The sequence below is a fragment of the Giraffa tippelskirchi genome, chromosome 4, assembly GCF_054371585.1.
Source record: "Giraffa tippelskirchi isolate mGirTip1 chromosome 4, T2T-mGirTip1v1.2.pri, whole genome shotgun sequence".
Classification (NCBI taxonomy): Eukaryota; Metazoa; Chordata; class Mammalia; order Artiodactyla; family Giraffidae; genus Giraffa; species Giraffa tippelskirchi.
In genome coordinates this window covers 129,611,034-129,628,826 of record NC_137278.1, presented here as the reverse complement: position 1 = coordinate 129,628,826, position 17,793 = coordinate 129,611,034, and the positions used below count along the sequence as shown (strand labels likewise).

At 55.5% G+C, this 17,793-nt stretch overlaps 1 protein-coding gene across 6 annotated transcripts; it reads left to right on the top strand.

Moving 5' to 3' along the window:
* The first annotated feature begins 477 nt into the window (after positions 1-477).
* Positions 478-15,012, top strand: ACVRL1 (activin A receptor like type 1). Of its 6 annotated transcripts, XM_081587250.1 has the most exons (12): positions 622-676; positions 1,160-1,351; positions 3,210-3,399; positions 6,056-6,124; positions 6,678-6,926; positions 7,113-7,324; positions 7,577-7,676; positions 8,035-8,181; positions 8,465-8,740; positions 9,449-9,646; positions 12,434-12,564; positions 13,832-15,012. In XM_081587250.1, the coding sequence occupies exons 3-12, from the start codon at positions 3,366-3,368 to the stop codon at positions 13,964-13,966; spliced, it is 1,551 nt and encodes a 516-aa protein (XP_081443376.1). In that variant the 5' UTR covers positions 622-676; positions 1,160-1,351; positions 3,210-3,365; the 3' UTR covers positions 13,967-15,012. The 6 variants fall into 6 exon arrangements, 5 of the variants coding, with proteins under 5 accessions (XP_081443377.1, XP_081443376.1, XP_081443378.1 ...); XM_081587251.1 differs by lacking the exon at positions 3,210-3,399 and having other exon boundaries at positions 478-676; XM_081587252.1 differs by lacking the exons at positions 622-676; positions 3,210-3,399 and having other exon boundaries at positions 759-1,351.
* Positions 15,013-17,793: the final 2,781 nt, after the last annotated feature.

Here is a 17,793-nt window from a genome sequence, read left to right as displayed (position 1 = left end):
TGGTGGGCTGCAGTCTAGGGGGTGGCGAAGAATCAGACATGACTGAGCAACTAAGTACAGCACAGGGATAAAGTGGAGTGCTGCCTTTAAGGTGCTCACAGTGGTTGGAGCAAAGCAAGACAACAGTGTCACTGCTCTGATCCCTGGGAAGGCCATTAGGAGGAAGGGTTTGCTTCTCTCTCTGGGAGAAGCCATTCTACTCCCCTCCCCAAACGCATCTTTTCCACCTTGTCCCAGCTATGTCCCCAGGGAGCTAGGGCTCCCCACATCTAGAGGTCCATTTGGTGGGGTGAAGGGCCAGCCTCGAAGGGGGCAGTCCAAGGCCTCTCACTCCATTCTGGCCGCCCATAGTGGGAAGAGGCATCCCTGTCACTGAGCTGCGCTGCGGCCGAAAGGATTCAGACCTGTCACCACTGACCCACAGCTGCCGCTTCTGGGCCTGTTAGCCCTGCGCTGAGCGCAGCGCAGATAGAGGCTGCAGAAGAAGGGAGGGAACAAGAGGGGGTGAAGGGGCCCCCGGGAGGAGACTGAAGGAGCTGGACGATGTAGGGAATCTCTGAGGGAGGGGGGCAGAGGGCGGAGCCAAAATATTTCAGGCTGCTAGCCCCAAAGTCTGCCCTTGCTGCTCAGCCTCGTAGACAGGCAGAGGATCCCGAGTTGTGGGTTGGGAAGACAGGTAACTTCTCTCCGTCTGCCCTCCCCCCATGTGCTTCCCTCGGTGCCCCCTTCTCGTCAGGGGTTCCTCGGCATCCCTCAGCGGCTCCGGACCGAGGGACGCCTCCACCTCCACCCCTCCCCCGGCCGGTCCACGGAGTGTGCGTCGCATCCCGGCTGTGGCCCCTATGGCTCTGGGCCTGGACCCCACGAGACCCCCCGCAGCCCAAGGCCAAGGCCCGCCCCCTCGGGGAGGCGGATGTGGGAGGCTGGAGGCGGGGGCGCGGCCTTGATCCCGGGGCAGGGGCAGCCAAGGAGGAGGCCGCCCTAGGGGTCTGCTGCCTGGCGCAGGGGAGGGTCCGGCCCTGAGCCCTGGCTAGGGGCGAGCGGGCGGCCGTCGGCTAGCTGGGCAATAGGAAACGGTTTATTAGGAGGGAGTGGTGGAGCCGGGCCAGGCAGGAAGACGCTGGAATAAGAAACATTTTTGCTCCGGCCCCTTTCCCAGTCCCCGGAGGCCGCTGCGCCAGCCGCGCCGAGCGAGCCCCTCCCCGGCCCCAGCCCCGCCTGGGGCCGCGCCCGGACCCCGGACCCCGGCCCGCTGTCCAGCGCCCGTCGTGTGACCGCGGCCGCCGCCGGGGAGGGGAGGAGGCCGCCTGCTGCACGTCCGCGCCCCGCCGACCGCAAGGCAGGCCCAGAGGTGAGTCGAAGTCCGCTGAGGGGGACAGCTGACCCCCACCCCAATGGGCCCTTTCCCACGGCAGATCCCAGAGAGACCCTCAGAGAGGTGGCCGTAGGGTCAGTCCCAGCTCCTCGTAGGGTAAGCTGCCCCTCGCCCTCCGCGAACATTTGCCCATCACCCCACCTAAAACTGCAGCGGGTTGGATCGAACCTGAACTGGGATTCAGAAAACTTTGTTCCTGTTTGGCCACTTAGCTTCGCTGTTTTCCCATCCTCATCCATAAAATGGGCAGAAGGATACCCACCCTGCTTCACTTACGGAGAAGGGGGTCACATGTCCTTCCAGGCTCCTGGCTTGACATGGGGGTGGGTGTCCACTTCCAGCGCTGTTGAGCCTCTCCTTGAAGTCCATCTTTCCCAGAGCAGCCCTTGCAGGTCTTGTTACAGGAATCTGACACTCTGGCCCCTTCCTCCAAACCTCACCTCCAGACCTGTATGGTCACATAGCTCCCATGCCATGGACTTCTTTCAGGATACAAGTCAAAGGGGATCCCACTCTTCCTCCAGCCTGGGACCCCAGATTTTCAGTCTGCCCCGGAGGCCAGTGCTGTTATGACCATCTCTGAACTGGTCACCCACCCTCTCTTTTCTTTTCTAAGGAAAGGGGCATAGTGGACAATAGCTCTCACCCTCTCTATATGGGCAGCTTCTGGCTAAGTCAAGGTCTGTCTGACATCCCTGATCCCTGACTGTTTATTTGTCCTGGTACCTGTCCTTTCATCCTATCAGGTGGTTAAAAACAGCCTCTATTTATTGAGTACTTACTATGTGGACACTTAGGTATAATACATTTTTGTTAAGTAATCCTGGCCACAACCTAGGACAAGAGGTGTTATTATGTCCATCCTACAGAAGAGGAAAGAGATTCAGATGTGAGTCATTTGTCCAAAGCTCCATGGATGGTTGGGTTTTTAGTAACTTTTGTGCTTATGGTGTACCACTTAGTACACTTATACCTATGAAATGAGCCCTATTATAATTTTTTTTATTATTTCTTTGCCTATGTTGGGTCTTAATTGTGGCACATGGGATCTTTTTGTTGAGGCATGTGAACTCGTTGTGGTGGGCTCTAGAGCCCATGGGCTCAGTAGTTGTGGTGAGTGGACTTAGTTGTTCAGAGGCATGTGGGATCTTAGTTCCCGGACCAGGGATTGAATCTGTGTCCCCTCCATTGCAAGGCAGATTCTTAACTGCAGGACCACCAGGAAAGTCTTGAAATGAGCACTGTTATTATTCTCATTTTTCATAGGGGATCTTAAGCTTTAGAAAGTTTAAGTAACTTGCCCTAACTCTCGTAGCCCGAAGTGGTAGAAGCAGGATTTGAACCTGGGTCTATATGATCCAGAGACGACAACCTGACCCCTGTGCTACACTGTGCTGCCTTTGCATTCCGTCTGAGATCCTAAACTCCCTACTTGATGCTACATCCCAGTCCAGTACTGTGAAGGGTTAATGAAGTGATGCAGAGGAAAGTGCTTTGTGATGGTTAGGGGCCACCCAGCATGAGCAGTTCAGTCTGGTCCTCTGCTGTGTGGGTAAGACCTGTTGATGTATAGAGCAAGGCACTTGCAGCCCCAGGACAGTACTGCTGTGCTGAGAACTGCTACTCATGAGAGCTCATGAAATCAATCCCTCAGGTGTGCTGGGGAGAAGGAAACTGACCTCCACTTTCTGAGCACACCTCTACTCTGGTTCTCCCCACCTAAGACTAAGGCTATAGCACATAGATGATTTCTAGACAAACACATTTGGGTACCAGGCGATGACAGTTGCAGTCTGTTAATGCAACCCCTGCTTGCTCTTTTTCCTCCTTTGAGGGACCTATCTAACACCAAACAACTGCAGAAATTAAATGACCAAGTGAGGATGTATTACGAGCAATTTAAGTCGATCAAGACGCACATGGTGTTTCTGGGCAAGAAACCTAACATCCCCCAGCTTCCGTTTCCCTATTGGATTGTTGTGAGGATTAAATGAGATCATCCATCAAAGTTCAGTGCTTAGCACGTAAGTAGTAGTCAGAGAAGGCTAACTCATTACTAAGAATTTCACAGTGGTTAAGTTAATGTTTGAAATTAGTTTAGCATTTGTGATTTCTGGCTAAAAACTGTGATGCTTCTGTCAGCAGGAGATCATTCAAGAAGTTTTGTTAGGTGGGAAAGGAGTCCACCAGTCCCCAGGACTCTGTTTGTGCTGGAGTCAGGTGTAAGGGTGCGTTATTCAGGGTCAGCTCTGAGTTGGGACTGATCTGGACTCAGCACCCTCCTGTACTGAATCTTACTCTGAGCCCAGTAAAAAATTGGACTGTCACAGCTTTCCTTCACTTCATTCCCAGTTTTAGACCAGAGGCAGATTCTGCAAATGCTGCCAGGCCCTCCCTGCACTGTTCTTGGGCCCCAGAGGCTGGAGATGGCTTGAACAAAGTCCACCCTCTCTCTGCAGCATCTCCAAGTCCTTGGTTCCAGTGTTTAGCCTTGTCTTTCCCTTCTCCCGTAGAAGCAGGCGGGGGAGAGGTCCCCGAATGGGAATCAGAATCCCTGCCCTCTGTACTCCACTCTATCATGGAGTTGTATAGGACCCAGTTCTCAAAGTGTGGTACCCACATAAACTGATCCGAATTCCCTGGGGAAATCTTAAAAAATGCACGTTTCTTACTGGTCCCAATGGACTGAACTAGAATCTGGAGCAGGAGTGAGACCAAAGAGTGTGCATTTCTAATGACACACTTGAGATGATTCTGCTGCTTAATAGTGGTAGTGAGAGGGTGCACCAGAGCACAGAGAAGGAAAAGCATGGGGAGAGGATTCTAGAAGGATGCCAGCTATCATCCTTATTGTTACCCACTTTTTCCTTCTTGCTTCATCCCCTCTCCTTTAGTTGCTTTCTGAGCAAAGACTGCCAAGGATGGATTCCCGCTCTTACCCCAGTGGGCAAAGCCAGCTTGTCTGGGGTTCCTTCTCCGGCCACCAGTCCCACTACAGAGTGCTTGCCAGAGTCCCCACTGTATTGCAGGAGGGGCATGAGACAGGAGGTCAGGCAGAGGCTGGGGACACAGCTGCAGCAGATCAGGGCTCCTGTTTCCTCCCCCAGCCCTGGGCCTCTGGGGCAGAGGAAGCCCAGGCAGGAAGACCAGAGCTGCCACCAGCCAGCGAGGCCCATGAAGCACCCCCCACCCCCTAGTCATCCTGCCCTCAGAGTCTCAGCATCATGGATCTTCTTTTGGCATCATTCTTAGCCTGGGGGCCTTCTGCAGCCTATATGGCCCTATGCCCAGCCCTCCAGCCTTACTATGTCATGCCAGAAGACAGTTCTCTTCCCTCATGTCTGCTGCCCTTACCTGGGCATTCTATCCCCAGGCACACACCTACTACTCTCCACCATTCAGAAAGTTCTTCTTGCTGTCTGACCTCAGTCCTTCTTGCTGCAGCCTCAGCCCTAATCTTTTCATTCTAAGCCTTTGAGAGATGAAGATGGGGGTCACTTCTGAAGCACTAGCTGGTCTGGGACTTGAGATGGGACTATCATAGACCAGAATTACTTCCCTAACAATCCCCACCAAACTTTTGGAAAAGTTCAGTCTTAACCAACCACAGAAGGTCAAACACTCAGTGTCTAAGTATGTTTCACTTCCCTTCCACATCACTGGCCCTACCCCCACTCTTTCGCAGGACAGCAAGGACAGAGAGAAGGGGGCTGGGGAGTGGCTCAAAGAGGACATCTTATAGTCTGATGAGGGCTCAGGGAGGTTCCTTAGAGACAATGCAGCCTAGCACTGTCCAGGCTTGGTATGGCTGATACAACCCCACAGGCTCAGACAGGGGCTGTCATCCCAGATTGGGATATCGAGTAGAAGCAGCACTGGGCTGGGAGTCTGGACACCTGGGTAGTACTCCTAGCACTGCCACTGAACCCCATTTGACCTTGGACAAGCCTCCTCTCCTGGCTGAGCCTTGATCCCCATCTTCTCTGAAATAAGGAACTGGGCTCTGTGATTCACAGGGTGTACGAGGATTCCATCACGGGGGTGTCCCAGCCCCAGGTGGCTTCTGCAGACCCTGTAGCGACTCCAGCCTGTCCTGAGACCATGTCCTGAGCTCCCTGCTGTGCGTGACTCCAGCCTGTTCTATCCAGACCCCAATCTAAACAATCTTGATTCCTGTTCCCAGCTTGGCGGGACCCTGAATGGCAGGAAGTGAAGACAGGAGCCTGTTTATGTTTGAGGCAGCCAGGCCTGAGGGGGGGGCCACTGGGAAAGGGGTGGGCAGGGGTGGAGGCTGGGAAGGGGTGGGCAAGGGACAGGGGACAGACAGGGGTGGGGGACTGCTGAAGAGATGCTCCCTCCACCCCAGCCCCATGCCCGCTGCGCCCTCCAGTCTGCACTCAGCAGCAGGACAGCTGGGAGTCCCCCAAGCTCTCAGTCACTTAAACATGGCTCCCCACCCTTTACCCCTAACAGGATGGTTTCCATGGGGAAGTGAACCAGGACTTCCCCTGCAGGCCCCGCCCCAAAGCCAGACGCAGGGAGGAGGCCTCCCTGCCCCCCCCACAAAAAAAAAAAAACTCCCAGCAATTTCCTCCGGGTGGGAGGGACCCACAGTCAGTGGCTGAAAACACTGAGGGGATCACATTTCATAGATGTTATTGCACCCCTTCTCCTCTCCAGGGATCATGACCTTGAACCTTCCCAGGAGAAGGCTTCTGATGCTACTGATGGCCTTGGGTCTGACCCAGGGTGAGTACTTGGGAAACAGGTAGGGAACAGGGGCCTGAGGGGATAAAGAAAGGGCTGTCTGGGCTCAGCTCTTGTTGGACTGAGTCTGAGGAGCTGGGAGGAGGGGGACTGGGGAGACAGGGCTCAGTGAGACTGAGCTCTCAGCTACCCCAACCCTCCTGTGCCGGCCTCTTGATCCAAACCAACAGGCTGGAGCTCTTTCAGATTTCAGAGTGGGAACATGTGTATGGGGATTCAGACAGTGGGGCTGTTGGCAGGGGTGGGGGGCCCTGGGAGAGCTCTCAGCATTGGGGCCGGGAGGCCTGCTGTGCCTGGAACTGGGAGGGGAGGTCCAAGGATCAGGGAAGGGAGAGAAGCCTGGTTCTCACGGTGGCAGCTGCCCCTGGTGGGGATAAGTCCCTGGATGGAGGGCTGAGGATGGACCTAAAGGACTGGGACCTCACAGGGCTGGTTTGAGACCTCAGAAGGGAGGGGGCAGTCGGGCAGACTTGGGGGTTAGGCTCCTCCTGGAGAGCTGGGCCCAGAGTGGCTGAGCTTCCAGTGTGTCCCTCAGGTGACCCCTTGAAACCTTCTTGGGGCCCGCTGGTGACCTGCACGTGTGCGAACCCACACTGCAAGGGGCCTACCTGCCAGGGGTCCTGGTGCACAGTCGTGCTGGTCTGGGAGGACGGACATCTCCAGGAATACCGGGGCTGCGGGAACATGCACCCGGAGGTCTGCAGGGCACGCCCCACGGAGTTCGTCAACCACTACTGCTGCTACAGCCCCCTGTGCAACCACAACGTGTCCCTGGTGCTAGAGGGTACGTCTGGCTGCCCCGGAAACCCCTCCCCGGCTTCTCCAACTCTGCCCACCCTGCCCAGCTTGCCTCTCACGCTCTGGCCTGGAGGGTGGGGGAGGCAGGGCCCTGGGGTCTGATTGGCAGAGTGGCAAGGTGGGGGGCATCTGGCCTGGTGGAAGCTGGGCCTCAGTATCCCTCTTCCACCAGCCACCCAGACTCCTCCGGAGCAGCCACAAGGAGACGGCCAGCTGCCTCTGATCTTGGGCCCTGTGCTGGCCTTGCTGGCACTCGTGGCCCTGGGTGCCCTGGGCCTGTGGCATGTCCGGCGGAGGAAGGAGAAGCAGCGGGGCCTGAACAGTGAGCTGGGCGAGTCCAGCCTCATCCTGAAGCCATCTGAGCAGGGGGACAGCATGCTGGGGGTATGGGCCTGGGGGAACCTGGGACACAGGGTGGTGGGGGGTAGACAGGAGCCACAGAGTCAGAGGGGGCACAGAGTGGCAGGTAGCTGAGAAAGGCACATGGCAGGCACTCAGAGGTTTGGCTGGGCACTGGGCAGGTGGGGTTTGTGAGTGAGAAGTGTGGTGAGATGAGACAGTGGGGCCCAGGTTGAGGAGGGAGAAATGGGTTTGGTGTGTGGGGGCTGCCCCTCAGTGGCCTCTCGGTACTCCCAGGACCTCCTGGACAGTGACTGTACCACGGGCAGTGGCTCAGGGCTCCCGTTCCTGGTGCAGAGGACAGTGGCTCGACAGGTCGCCCTGGTGGAGTGTGTGGGTGAGCAGTGGGTGAGCTTAGGGGATGGGGACCAAGAGCTCCCAGTGAGCTTGGAGGGGTGAGGGAGTCACAGGTGGGGCCAGGCCTGGGTCAGAACAGGAATTCTGCTAGTCAGGGAGGGGGTTGGAGATGGGGCAGTGCCTGATCCTTGGGCAGGAGCTGGGGTGGAACAAGAGGCAAATGGAGGTGGCCTGCCAGAGGCGTGTGGGTCTGAATTCAGTTAAACAGAATCTTCAGAGGTTCTGCGGTCGGAGCCAGGACAACAGTGTGAGGGGGGCCACTTCTGAGGGTGACTGTGCCCAAGGGTCCTGTGTGTCCAATATGTGACCCCCTCCCTCCTCTCCGGTTGCTGGATCAGGAAAGGGCCGCTATGGCGAGGTGTGGCGGGGCCTGTGGCATGGTGAGAGCGTAGCTGTCAAGATCTTCTCCTCCAGAGATGAACAGTCCTGGTTCCGGGAGACTGAGATCTACAACACAGTGCTGCTCAGACACGACAACATCCTAGGCAAGCAGGGGTGGGGTGGGGATCGCTGAACTAGAACCCGGGCTCTCATCGCCGTGCCCCACCACCTCGCCTCTGGACATTGACCTAACCTTGAAGGACTCCCAGCGGCCCTCGGCCCCAGCTTCTGACTCCAGCTTCCTCTCTGCCCTAAGCCAGACCAGCCTCCACCCCATTCCCAGCTTTGCCCTGACCTTGTCCATCCTGTCTCCCCAGCCCCGACCCTGACCGGTCCAGCCTCCTTTATCCCTAGCCCCGCGTGAGCCACCTGATCCTCCACCCACAGGCTTTATCGCCTCGGACATGACTTCGCGCAACTCGAGCACGCAGCTGTGGCTCATCACACACTACCATGAGCACGGCTCGCTCTACGACTTTCTGCAGAGGCAGACGCTGGAGCCTCAGCTGGCCCTGAAGCTGGCCGTGTCCGCGGCCTGCGGCCTGGCACACCTGCACGTGGAGATCTTTGGCACGCAGGGCAAACCGGCCATCGCCCACCGCGACCTCAAGAGCCGCAACGTGCTGGTCAAGAGCAACCTGCAGTGCTGCATCGCTGACCTGGGTGAGTGCGGAGGGGCGGGCCCTTGGCGGGGGGTGGGGGGGGTGGGGGATAGAATTCGTACGCCCTCCCTCTCCACGTGGTTCTGCCTTAGCCTGTTTGGATGCCTGGCTTCAATGGCCTGATTTGGCACGCGCGCACGCGCGTGTGTGTGTGTGTGTGCGCGTGTGTGTGCTCTGCCTTCCCCTGTTTGGATGCCTGGCTTCAGTGGCCTGATTTGTGTGTGTGTGTGTACACTGGCGCTTTGAAACTTACAGAACGTGTGTATGTTCTCATCTCACCTCCTGTGTGTGTGTGTGTGTATGTGTGTGTTCTCGTCTCACCTCCACAAGAACCCCACACTCCACAAGCGGCCTTAACACTATTTTCAAGCCAGACTCCTTCCACCACTTCAGCCAGGCTCCAGGCGTGGGGAGAAAGGGGCAGGGAGCCAGCAACCTGGGTTCTCATCCTGGCTTTGCGGCCACATCGCTCCCTGACACCATGCATTGGGTTCAGTTCTGAAATATATGCCTGCCTTGCCTACTCACATCTCACTGGATTCCTACACCTAGAGAGCGCCACACAAGTCAACTATGACAGGGACAGTGATTCTTCCTGTGTCCTGCCATCTCTTGCCCTCTCACCTCTTGCCGGGGTTCCAGCCTCCCCAGGGCCACCCTGTCTGTGGGCTTGGGTGAGCAGCAGGAGTGACGGGCCCGGTACCCACAGGCCTGGCTGTGATGCACTCCCAGGGCAGTGATTACCTGGACATTGGCAACAACCCACGAGTGGGCACCAAGCGGTACATGGCCCCCGAGGTGCTGGAAGAACAGATCCGAACCGACTGCTTCGAATCCTACAAGTGGACGGACATCTGGGCCTTTGGCCTGGTGCTGTGGGAGATCACCCGCCGGACCATCGTCAATGGTGAGCCTCCGGTGCCCCCCTGCACAGGGTTGGGGGGGGACAGGGCAGGTGGACACCCAGGCAGACAGGTGGGAGATGGGACTTCCTGTCACCGGCTGGTACCCGTGGCCTGAGGGGCCTGTGGTTAGACCTTCCAAATTCCCTTTACTGTCACTCACCGGCTGGTTCAGCTGAGTGACCTTTTAAGGTTCATCTGAGTCTGATTCTGGCTGTGAAATCTTGGGTAATTGATAATAACAAATAATAATAGCAGCTAACATTTATTGAGTTTCAGTATGTGCCAGATGCCATGCTGTATACATGTATTATCTTATTGAATTGTCCTGTGTTGGCAGGGAGGTGGTATGCTTAGTAGTTAAGAGTATGGGTGGGAAATCAGACCAAGTTCAGTTCCTGATTTTTGCCATATGCAAGGTACTTTACTTTTCTGTGCCTCAGTTTCCTCATTTGTGAAATGAGAAGAAAAATAATTTCCAGTTGTTGAGATAATCCAAATAAGGTAATCAGGGCAGTATCTGGAACTGTTGTGGAGTTCAGTAAATATTGGTGGCAATTATTGTTTTAATGACAAATACTTGACACAGCAGCATCCCCATTTTACAGATGAGGGGACTGAGGCACAGAATTACAACTGGCTAGAGGCAGCACTGGGGTATGAAACCAGGCAATTTGACTCTCAGGACCAGTGCTCTTTATTACTGTTCTACTTCCACCTCTTTGGTCCTTGTTTCCACAGAAATGCCGGATGTAATAGTGCCTGCACTGCCTGCTTATTGATGCCTTACTATTATTATTATTATTATTTTTGGCTGCACTGTGAGGCATGCAGTATCTTAGTTCCCTGACCAGAGATCGAACGAGTGCCCCCTGTACTGGGAGTGGAGTCTTAACCATTGGACCACCAAGGAAGTCCCTACTGCCTCATTATTACCATGGGTGCTACAGAGAACTGAAATGTGGAGGGGAGCAGGCACAGGGACCTCATTCTTCATATAGAGGGCCTGCCCTGTGACTGATGCCCTCCTAGTCCTGGGGTGGATGGGTGCTGGGTGGTGGTCTGGACCAGGTAGGGAGGCTGGTCAGTCTTTGTGGAGGCTGTCCACGGAGAGGGGCTGCCAGGAGTCTTGACAGGTTGGGGACCACCCTCTTGCTGGGCTCAGCTTCAGACACAAACTCCAGAGGCTGGGGCTTGTAAAGGGTGCACCTGGAAGGAACCGAGGCCCCTTGGACCCAGCCACAGGCAGGAAAGGAAGGCTGGACCAGTCTGGGCTGAAGAGGAGGCTGATTGCAGACTCCTGGGGGAGGAGGAAAGCTCTGTCAGCTCCACACAGATTCACGGCGCATTATAAACACTGTAATCTGGTGTCAGCCCCGGCACTGATTAAAGGCCCATTAGACACGCTCAGGCCTCTGTGCAGCACTGATTAGGCCTCAAGCAGCACAGGGCCTGGCCTGGACGCCCGCCACGGAGAGCGCAGCTGGCTCGGGCTCTCCCAAGGCTGTGGCTGTGCTGTATGGCTGCAGCCCCCAGCCTCAGGCTGGAAGCAGGGTGGGGCCTAAGGTGCTTTTCTGGGGTCTGGCCTCTTCTGCCCCAGTGACTGCTGCTCCACCAGCATCATCTTCAGAAAGATCCTGCTCAGGATGGCACATTTGGGATGATGAGGGGAGGGAGTGCTGCTGGCTGAGGGGGTCAGCAGAGGCCTGTGCCACCCCTGAGAGTGGGTGGATGTGATCTGGACCTGGGTAAATCTCCTTCCCTTAGAAGATGTGTTTTCTTCCCCTTCTCCTCATTCTACCTCCTCACCCAGCAGTCAGTCTGCCTCCCTCCCTTAAGTGTAGCTTGGAGGTCAAGAGCATGGGCTTTGGTTAGACTTCCTGGGCTTAACTCCTAGCTCTGTTTCTTACTATCTGTGTGATTTTAGACAAGTTTCTTAACCTCTCTGGCCTGAATCTGGCTGAATTTCATTGTCTGTGTGTGTGTGTGTGTGCGCGCGCTAAGTTGCTTCAGTCCTGTCCGACTCTTTGCGACTCCATGGACTGTAGCCTGCCAGGCTCCTCTGTCCGTAGGATTTTCCAGGTAAGAATACTGAAGTGGGTTGCCATGCCCTTCTCCAGCAGATCGTCCTGACCTAGGGATCGAACCCAAGTCTCTTATGTCTCCTGCATTGGCAGATGTGTTCTTTACCACTAGTGCGACTTGGGAGCCCCTTCATTGCTTATAAAGTGGAGCTAATAGTCTTCCTCATCTGATAGGGTTGTTTTGTGAGGATCTAATACCATGCAGTTAGGACAGTGCCTGCCACATAGTAATTGCTCAGTAAACATTAGATATTTGGGGGCATCTCTGATAGTTGGGGCCTGGAAGCAGTACCCAGACCCTGGGTGAGAGGCAGCTGTGGAAAGACTGGAACAAGATCTGTCCTGGGAATGCAATGTGTTTAAGTCTTAACTCTGCCATTATGAGCTGTGTAACCTTGGGCTCAACTTCTCTGAGCATCAGTTTCTTCATCTGTAAAATGGGTGGTCAGGTTGCAGTGAAGACTAACAGGATAATGCATGTTCAGTGTTTATAACACAATGCCTGGCATATATGGTAAATGTAAGATAAATGGCAGTAATTATTGTTTATAAATATATTTATTATATTATGATGTCCCTCTCAGAGGTAGCATGGGCAGGCAACTGGTTTCCTGGACCCTGGGACTGAGTGTGGGCAAGGCTCACTTCTGGGTGGTATGGGACCTGCTTGTGGTCCCAAGTGACTGTCCCATTGTCCTTCATCCCTAGGCATAGTGGAGGACTATAGGCCACCCTTCTATGATGTGGTGCCCAATGACCCCAGCTTTGAGGACATGAAGAAGGTGGTGTGTGTTGACCAGCAGACCCCCACCATCCCCAACCGGCTCGCTGCAGACCCGGTGAGGCTCCTGGGGGTGCTGGGATGGTGTGGGGTGGTGGCTCAGCACTGGGGCTTCTGGGCTGAGGAACTCGTGTCTGGCCTCTGCTTCCCCTGGGTAGGCTCTAGGGGGCAGATCCCAGGGGACCTCTCTGGGTACTCCCTCCCACATTCCTGCCTGTGGACCTCCAGAGATCCTCTGGTTATTCTGGGATATTTTAGAATGTTTCACCTTGCCTGCAAAGACAGAGGTTCTCTGCTATTTTTTTTGCTGTGAAGTTACTGTTGTTGTTGTTCTTTTTTCTCAAAACACTCCACATACTTTATAGAGAATGCACACATACATATATATAGGCAAATATAGGCATATACACACTTCTGTACAAACATACACACATGTACATATTCACAGGGACACGTACATGCACACACATGCACACACTCATAGGTACACGCACATGCACACACAGGTACACACACATGCACATATATACCAGACTGGTGGCCCCACGAAGACAGAGAAAAAGGCCTTTTGTCTCTGTCTTGGCACTTCTCTCCTTGTTCCCTGTCACAGTGCCTGGCACACACTGGGTACTCAACCAATGTTTATGGAATGAATGACTGAACACTGACATAAATATATACATATATATACACAAACATATGTACATTTCTGCACAACATGACAGAGCCACAAAAAGCCACTCCTATGCACACACACATACACTCCCTCCCAGGAACTGGCTTGAGTTCCGAGGCAGAGGTGAGGCTGGCTCACTCTGCGACCACTGAGCTTCCTGGACACATGCATTTTGAGGGCAGCACCCACCACCCAATCTCCCAGTGTCCACTGGACCAGACCAGGGTTGGTGGAGGTACTGGGAGCCACTGCCTTCTGCAGTGGGGTCTGGCCTCAGAGGGGCATGTGAGAGCCCCAAGGCCTGCAGGTCTCCCCTTTCTTGGGTCTTGGTGGAGTGAGGGTGGGGGTACTCACCAGAGGGTGTCCGTGAAGGCCTGACTTACATCTCTCTTCCCATCCTGCCTACCTTTCTCCATCCCCTTCTCACTCCACTCCCTTCCTCTTCCATTGTTGCCTTTCTTTTCTCATCCTTGCCCTGTTCCCACTATCTCCCTTTCACCACTGCTGTCTCTCCTCTCCTTTTCGACACTCTCGTTTCCCTCTTCTCAACTTTTCTGTCCTCTTGGGCATCCTCCTGGCCTCTTCCTTTCCACGGTCCCTGACCCATGTCTCTGCTTCCTCTCCTCTCCTTCACTCTCCCTCCCCCCAGGTCCTCTCAGGCCTGGCTCAGATGATGCGGGAGTGCTGGTACCCCAACCCCTCTGCCCGCCTCACAGCACTGCGGATCAAGAAGACACTACAGAAACTCAGCAACGGTCTCCAGAAGCCCAAAGTTATTCCCTAGCCATGGGGCTGAAGCCTGACTCCCCTCTGCCTGCAGTGTCTGTGGGGTGGCTGGTGGATAGCAGCCTGCCTGGGGAGCCGTTCTGTGAGTGTGTGTGCCGGGGAGGGGGGTGCCCCTCTATGGGCAGCTGTGCCTGTCCGACTGGGCCCCCAGCCCATCCAGCCAAAAATACAGCTGGGCTGAAACCCGATCCTCCCACCGGCTGGCCTGCTCCAGGCAGCAGGCTCTCTGACGCCTGGCTCCCTCCCTACCCGCCATACCCTGGACACACCCCCTACCACCCTCCGGACAGGAGGTGAGAGATCCCAGAGCCACAGTGGTCAAGCCAGGGAACCGTCCTGGGCCCAGAGCCTGGACCTGCACTTTACCCCCTGCCCTCTGTCAACCCCACTGCCCCACTGGAGCTGCCAGGGTGGCACAGAGCCCTGTCCAGCCTTCAGCAGACACCCTGCCCTGCCAGGCTTCAGCCTCTGGCCCAAGCCCCAGACACCCAGGGCGCATCAGCTTTTCTCTGTGGGTTTGTATTTCAGCTTCAGGCCACCTTGGGCCCCTGTCTCCTAGACATGACCCCCCTGCCCCCGTTGCCCCGCAGAGGTGGAGCCTGATCCTCGGCCCCTCTCCCACCTCTTCCTAGCTGACTTATTGTGACATGAAACCCAAGGAGTCTTGCTGTGAGTGTGGCCAGTGGAGAAGTGGCAGGTCAGATGGGTAAGGCCTGGGACTTCCAGAATAAACGAGAGGATGTTGGGGCCAAGCGTGGCCAGGGAAAGGCCCATCTGGGAGTCAGGAGACCCAGAGTCTGGTCTGGGTGCTTGCTCTCTGTGACATAAAGGAGGCCTTCCCTGTACTGGGACCTTTGTTTCTTCATCTCTATATCGAAAGGTTTTGTTCTGATGTCCTTTGAAGTTTTTTCAGCTCTAAAGTTCTTCGAAATTTCAGCCTGTGTCAGAACTCTGTTCATCAGTGCCTTGTACTCCTTATGCCCCAGCCCCTGGCAATTTGCCTCAAGATGGAAATTTGAAAATAACTTTATCTGAGGCCAAGAGTATCTGAAATGTTTCCTAGTCTAATTCTACAAGCTCCAGTTCCTGTCTTAACCCATGCCTCTGGCCATCCTTGGGCTCAGACAACCCTGGGTCGTCTGGCAGGCAAATCAGCCACTCACCTGCTCGTGGCTTCACCATGGCTTCACCTTCTCTCCCCAGGGCTGAGAGGGTCCGAGGGAGCTTCCTGCAGGGCATCCAAGGCTCAGAAGAAATCTGGCTCCAGCCAACAAGCCTCCAGCACCCAGATTCTTCCCCCATGGGCCCCTGTGTGGCCTTCCTAGTCCTATACGTTTGGCCAGACCCCAGAGTGTATGTGTCTAGGAAGAACCCGATGGCTGTAGAGAAACACATGGAAAGTTCAGCATTTGGAAATATCAAATTTTTGGTGTTCCAGGGTGTATGTCCATGCGCTGAGGAGGTTACCTGAGCCCTCAGTGGGTGGATGGGCTGGAGGGCAGTTGGGTTGGAGGTAGGGCCTGAGGGTTGGGTGGTGAGGTGCGGGGCTCAGGTTAGGGACATGACAGCCCCAAACTTGGGAAGACCTGGTCTCGCATCCCTTGGCCCTGGGACAGCATGGAGAAGGACCCGCAGTTCTCCACAGGAGGTGAAGGAAACAGCCTCCTCCCCTCCTGCTGGAAATGCCCCAGCACAGCCTCCCTGGTCAGCTTCTCGAGTGTTCCTTCCACCATCAGAGCAGCACTTTCCCAGGCTGCCTCCCAGCATTGTGCAAGGCCCAGAGGAGAAGCAGGAAGTGAAACTGGGTGAAAGAGAAAGCTGCATGAACCTGCCAGGTTCCCACAACATCGCAGGGCACTTTGCTTCCTGGCAGTGTCATATCTTCTGGGTCACTGGAACCCACCTCCACCAGGAATCCCCCTGAAGGATTTTATCTCTACTGGATTTTGGGGGCAAAAAGTCTCCTTAGGTTCCAAGCCAGAGACTGAAGGCAGCAGCTCCCCAAAGGCTGGAAAATCCCTAAGAAGAGAAAGTCTGAGGCAGGAGGCCAAATGATGGGGGAGGGTTGAGAGAAGGGGCCAGAGTTGGGAGAACAGCTATGGCCAGAGTAGGAGACATTGGTGAGAGAAGTCTGCATAATGATGCTGAGTTCAGGATGGTGTTCCAGGCCCAATATTACAGTCTCTTAGCCTGGAGGTACTGTTTGTGGGAGCGCTTAACTCCTGCTTAGCACGTGAGTGAGTGAAAGTCGCTCAGTCATGTCCGACTGTTTGTGACCCCATGGACTCTATAGTCCATGGAATTCTCCAGGCCAGAATACTGCCCACCAGGCTCCTCCGTCCCTGGGATTCTCCAGGCAAGAATACTGGAGTGGGTTGCCATTTCCTTCTCCAACTGGAGTGGGTAGCCGTTCCCTTCTCCAAGAGATCTTCCCAACCCAGGGATGGAACCAGGTCTCCCGCATTGCAGGCGGATTCTTGATTAGCTGAAGCCCAAGAATACTGGAGTGGGTAGCCTGTACCTTCTCCAGCAGATCTTCCCGACCCAGGAATCGAACTGGGGTCTCCTGCATTGCAGACAGATTCTTTACCAACTGAGCTATCAGGGAAGCCGCTTGGCACATAGTAGGTCCTCAATAAAGCATGGTTGAGTCCGGAGCTCTGGCTAAGTCTTCCCAGGTCGGTGCCTCTGGTTCTCTCTGGTTCGCTGAGGGAACAACAGGGGATGCGGGAGGAGATGGTCCCAGAGTATCCTGCCTGGCCTCTGCCCAGCAGAGAAAAGTCACAGTTGGTGGAGGAGCGTGCTTGGACCCTAAGCGGCCGCCCAAATGTCAATTCCCACTGCCGGCTGGGAGCAGCCGTCTCGCGGCGCCTCCTCACGCCCTCTGCTGGCCAAAGGGCGACCCAGCAGCCGCCTCCCGCCCCGCCTGGCGCGTGGGGCCGCAAGCCCTTCCCTGCCTGGGATCTTCTTACGCCGCGCCCAGGCGGCAGTGTGCGTGCGCTTACCCATGCTCCTGTTCTGTAGGGACTGTCCCCCGAAAACCACATCTAGAAAGGAGCTGCGTCCTCACTCACAGGCAGCTTGGACACGCCCGCCTGAATTCGCTGTTCTCAATTCCCTCTTTAAATGCCCACCCCTCCTTTGCCAGGAGTCACTCCTCATCCCCAGGATGGGAAAGTGACCGCCATCCTCCGAACCCACCTTGGCGTCCAGGGAGGACTCAGAAAGCACCTCTCCCCCTTCCCCCCCGAAATTGGGGGCGGGGACATGCCATAGGGGAGGCAGGTACTGAAAGAAGCCAAGAGGTGACTCTTCCATTTGACTGCCCAGCCTAGGAAATCTGTGCCTTTGCAGTAGAGGCTCCCTTAGGGAATCACAGTACTAGGGTACCCTTACCAAAGGATGACCTCCCTTTTACCACGGAGGGCCTCCCCTCCTCCCAGCAGCCCACAAGGTGGCTCATGCCTGGAGCCTACTACTGACTCCAGAAGCCTTTGTCCATGGACCCCCCACAACGGACAGTGCCCTCTTTCCCAGAGGACCTTTTAAACCAGCTTTGGGAAAATGAGAAAATGAGAGTGTTGAGAGCGTTTGTTTCCCCTCCTGTTACTGCCGGACCCTGATCCTTACATCCCACCGTGATGTCCACATAACGTTGACTATGGGCAGAAATGCAGTGAGTACATTGCGGAAAAGAAATCACAAGACAGGCTGCGATCTGGGAAAGAACTGGCCCATTGCCCTCCAGGGTTAGAAGGTCATGGCATCCAAGCCCCTACCTCCATGTAGAGCCTCAGGGAAACTGCCTGCCTTTGGAAGAAAAAA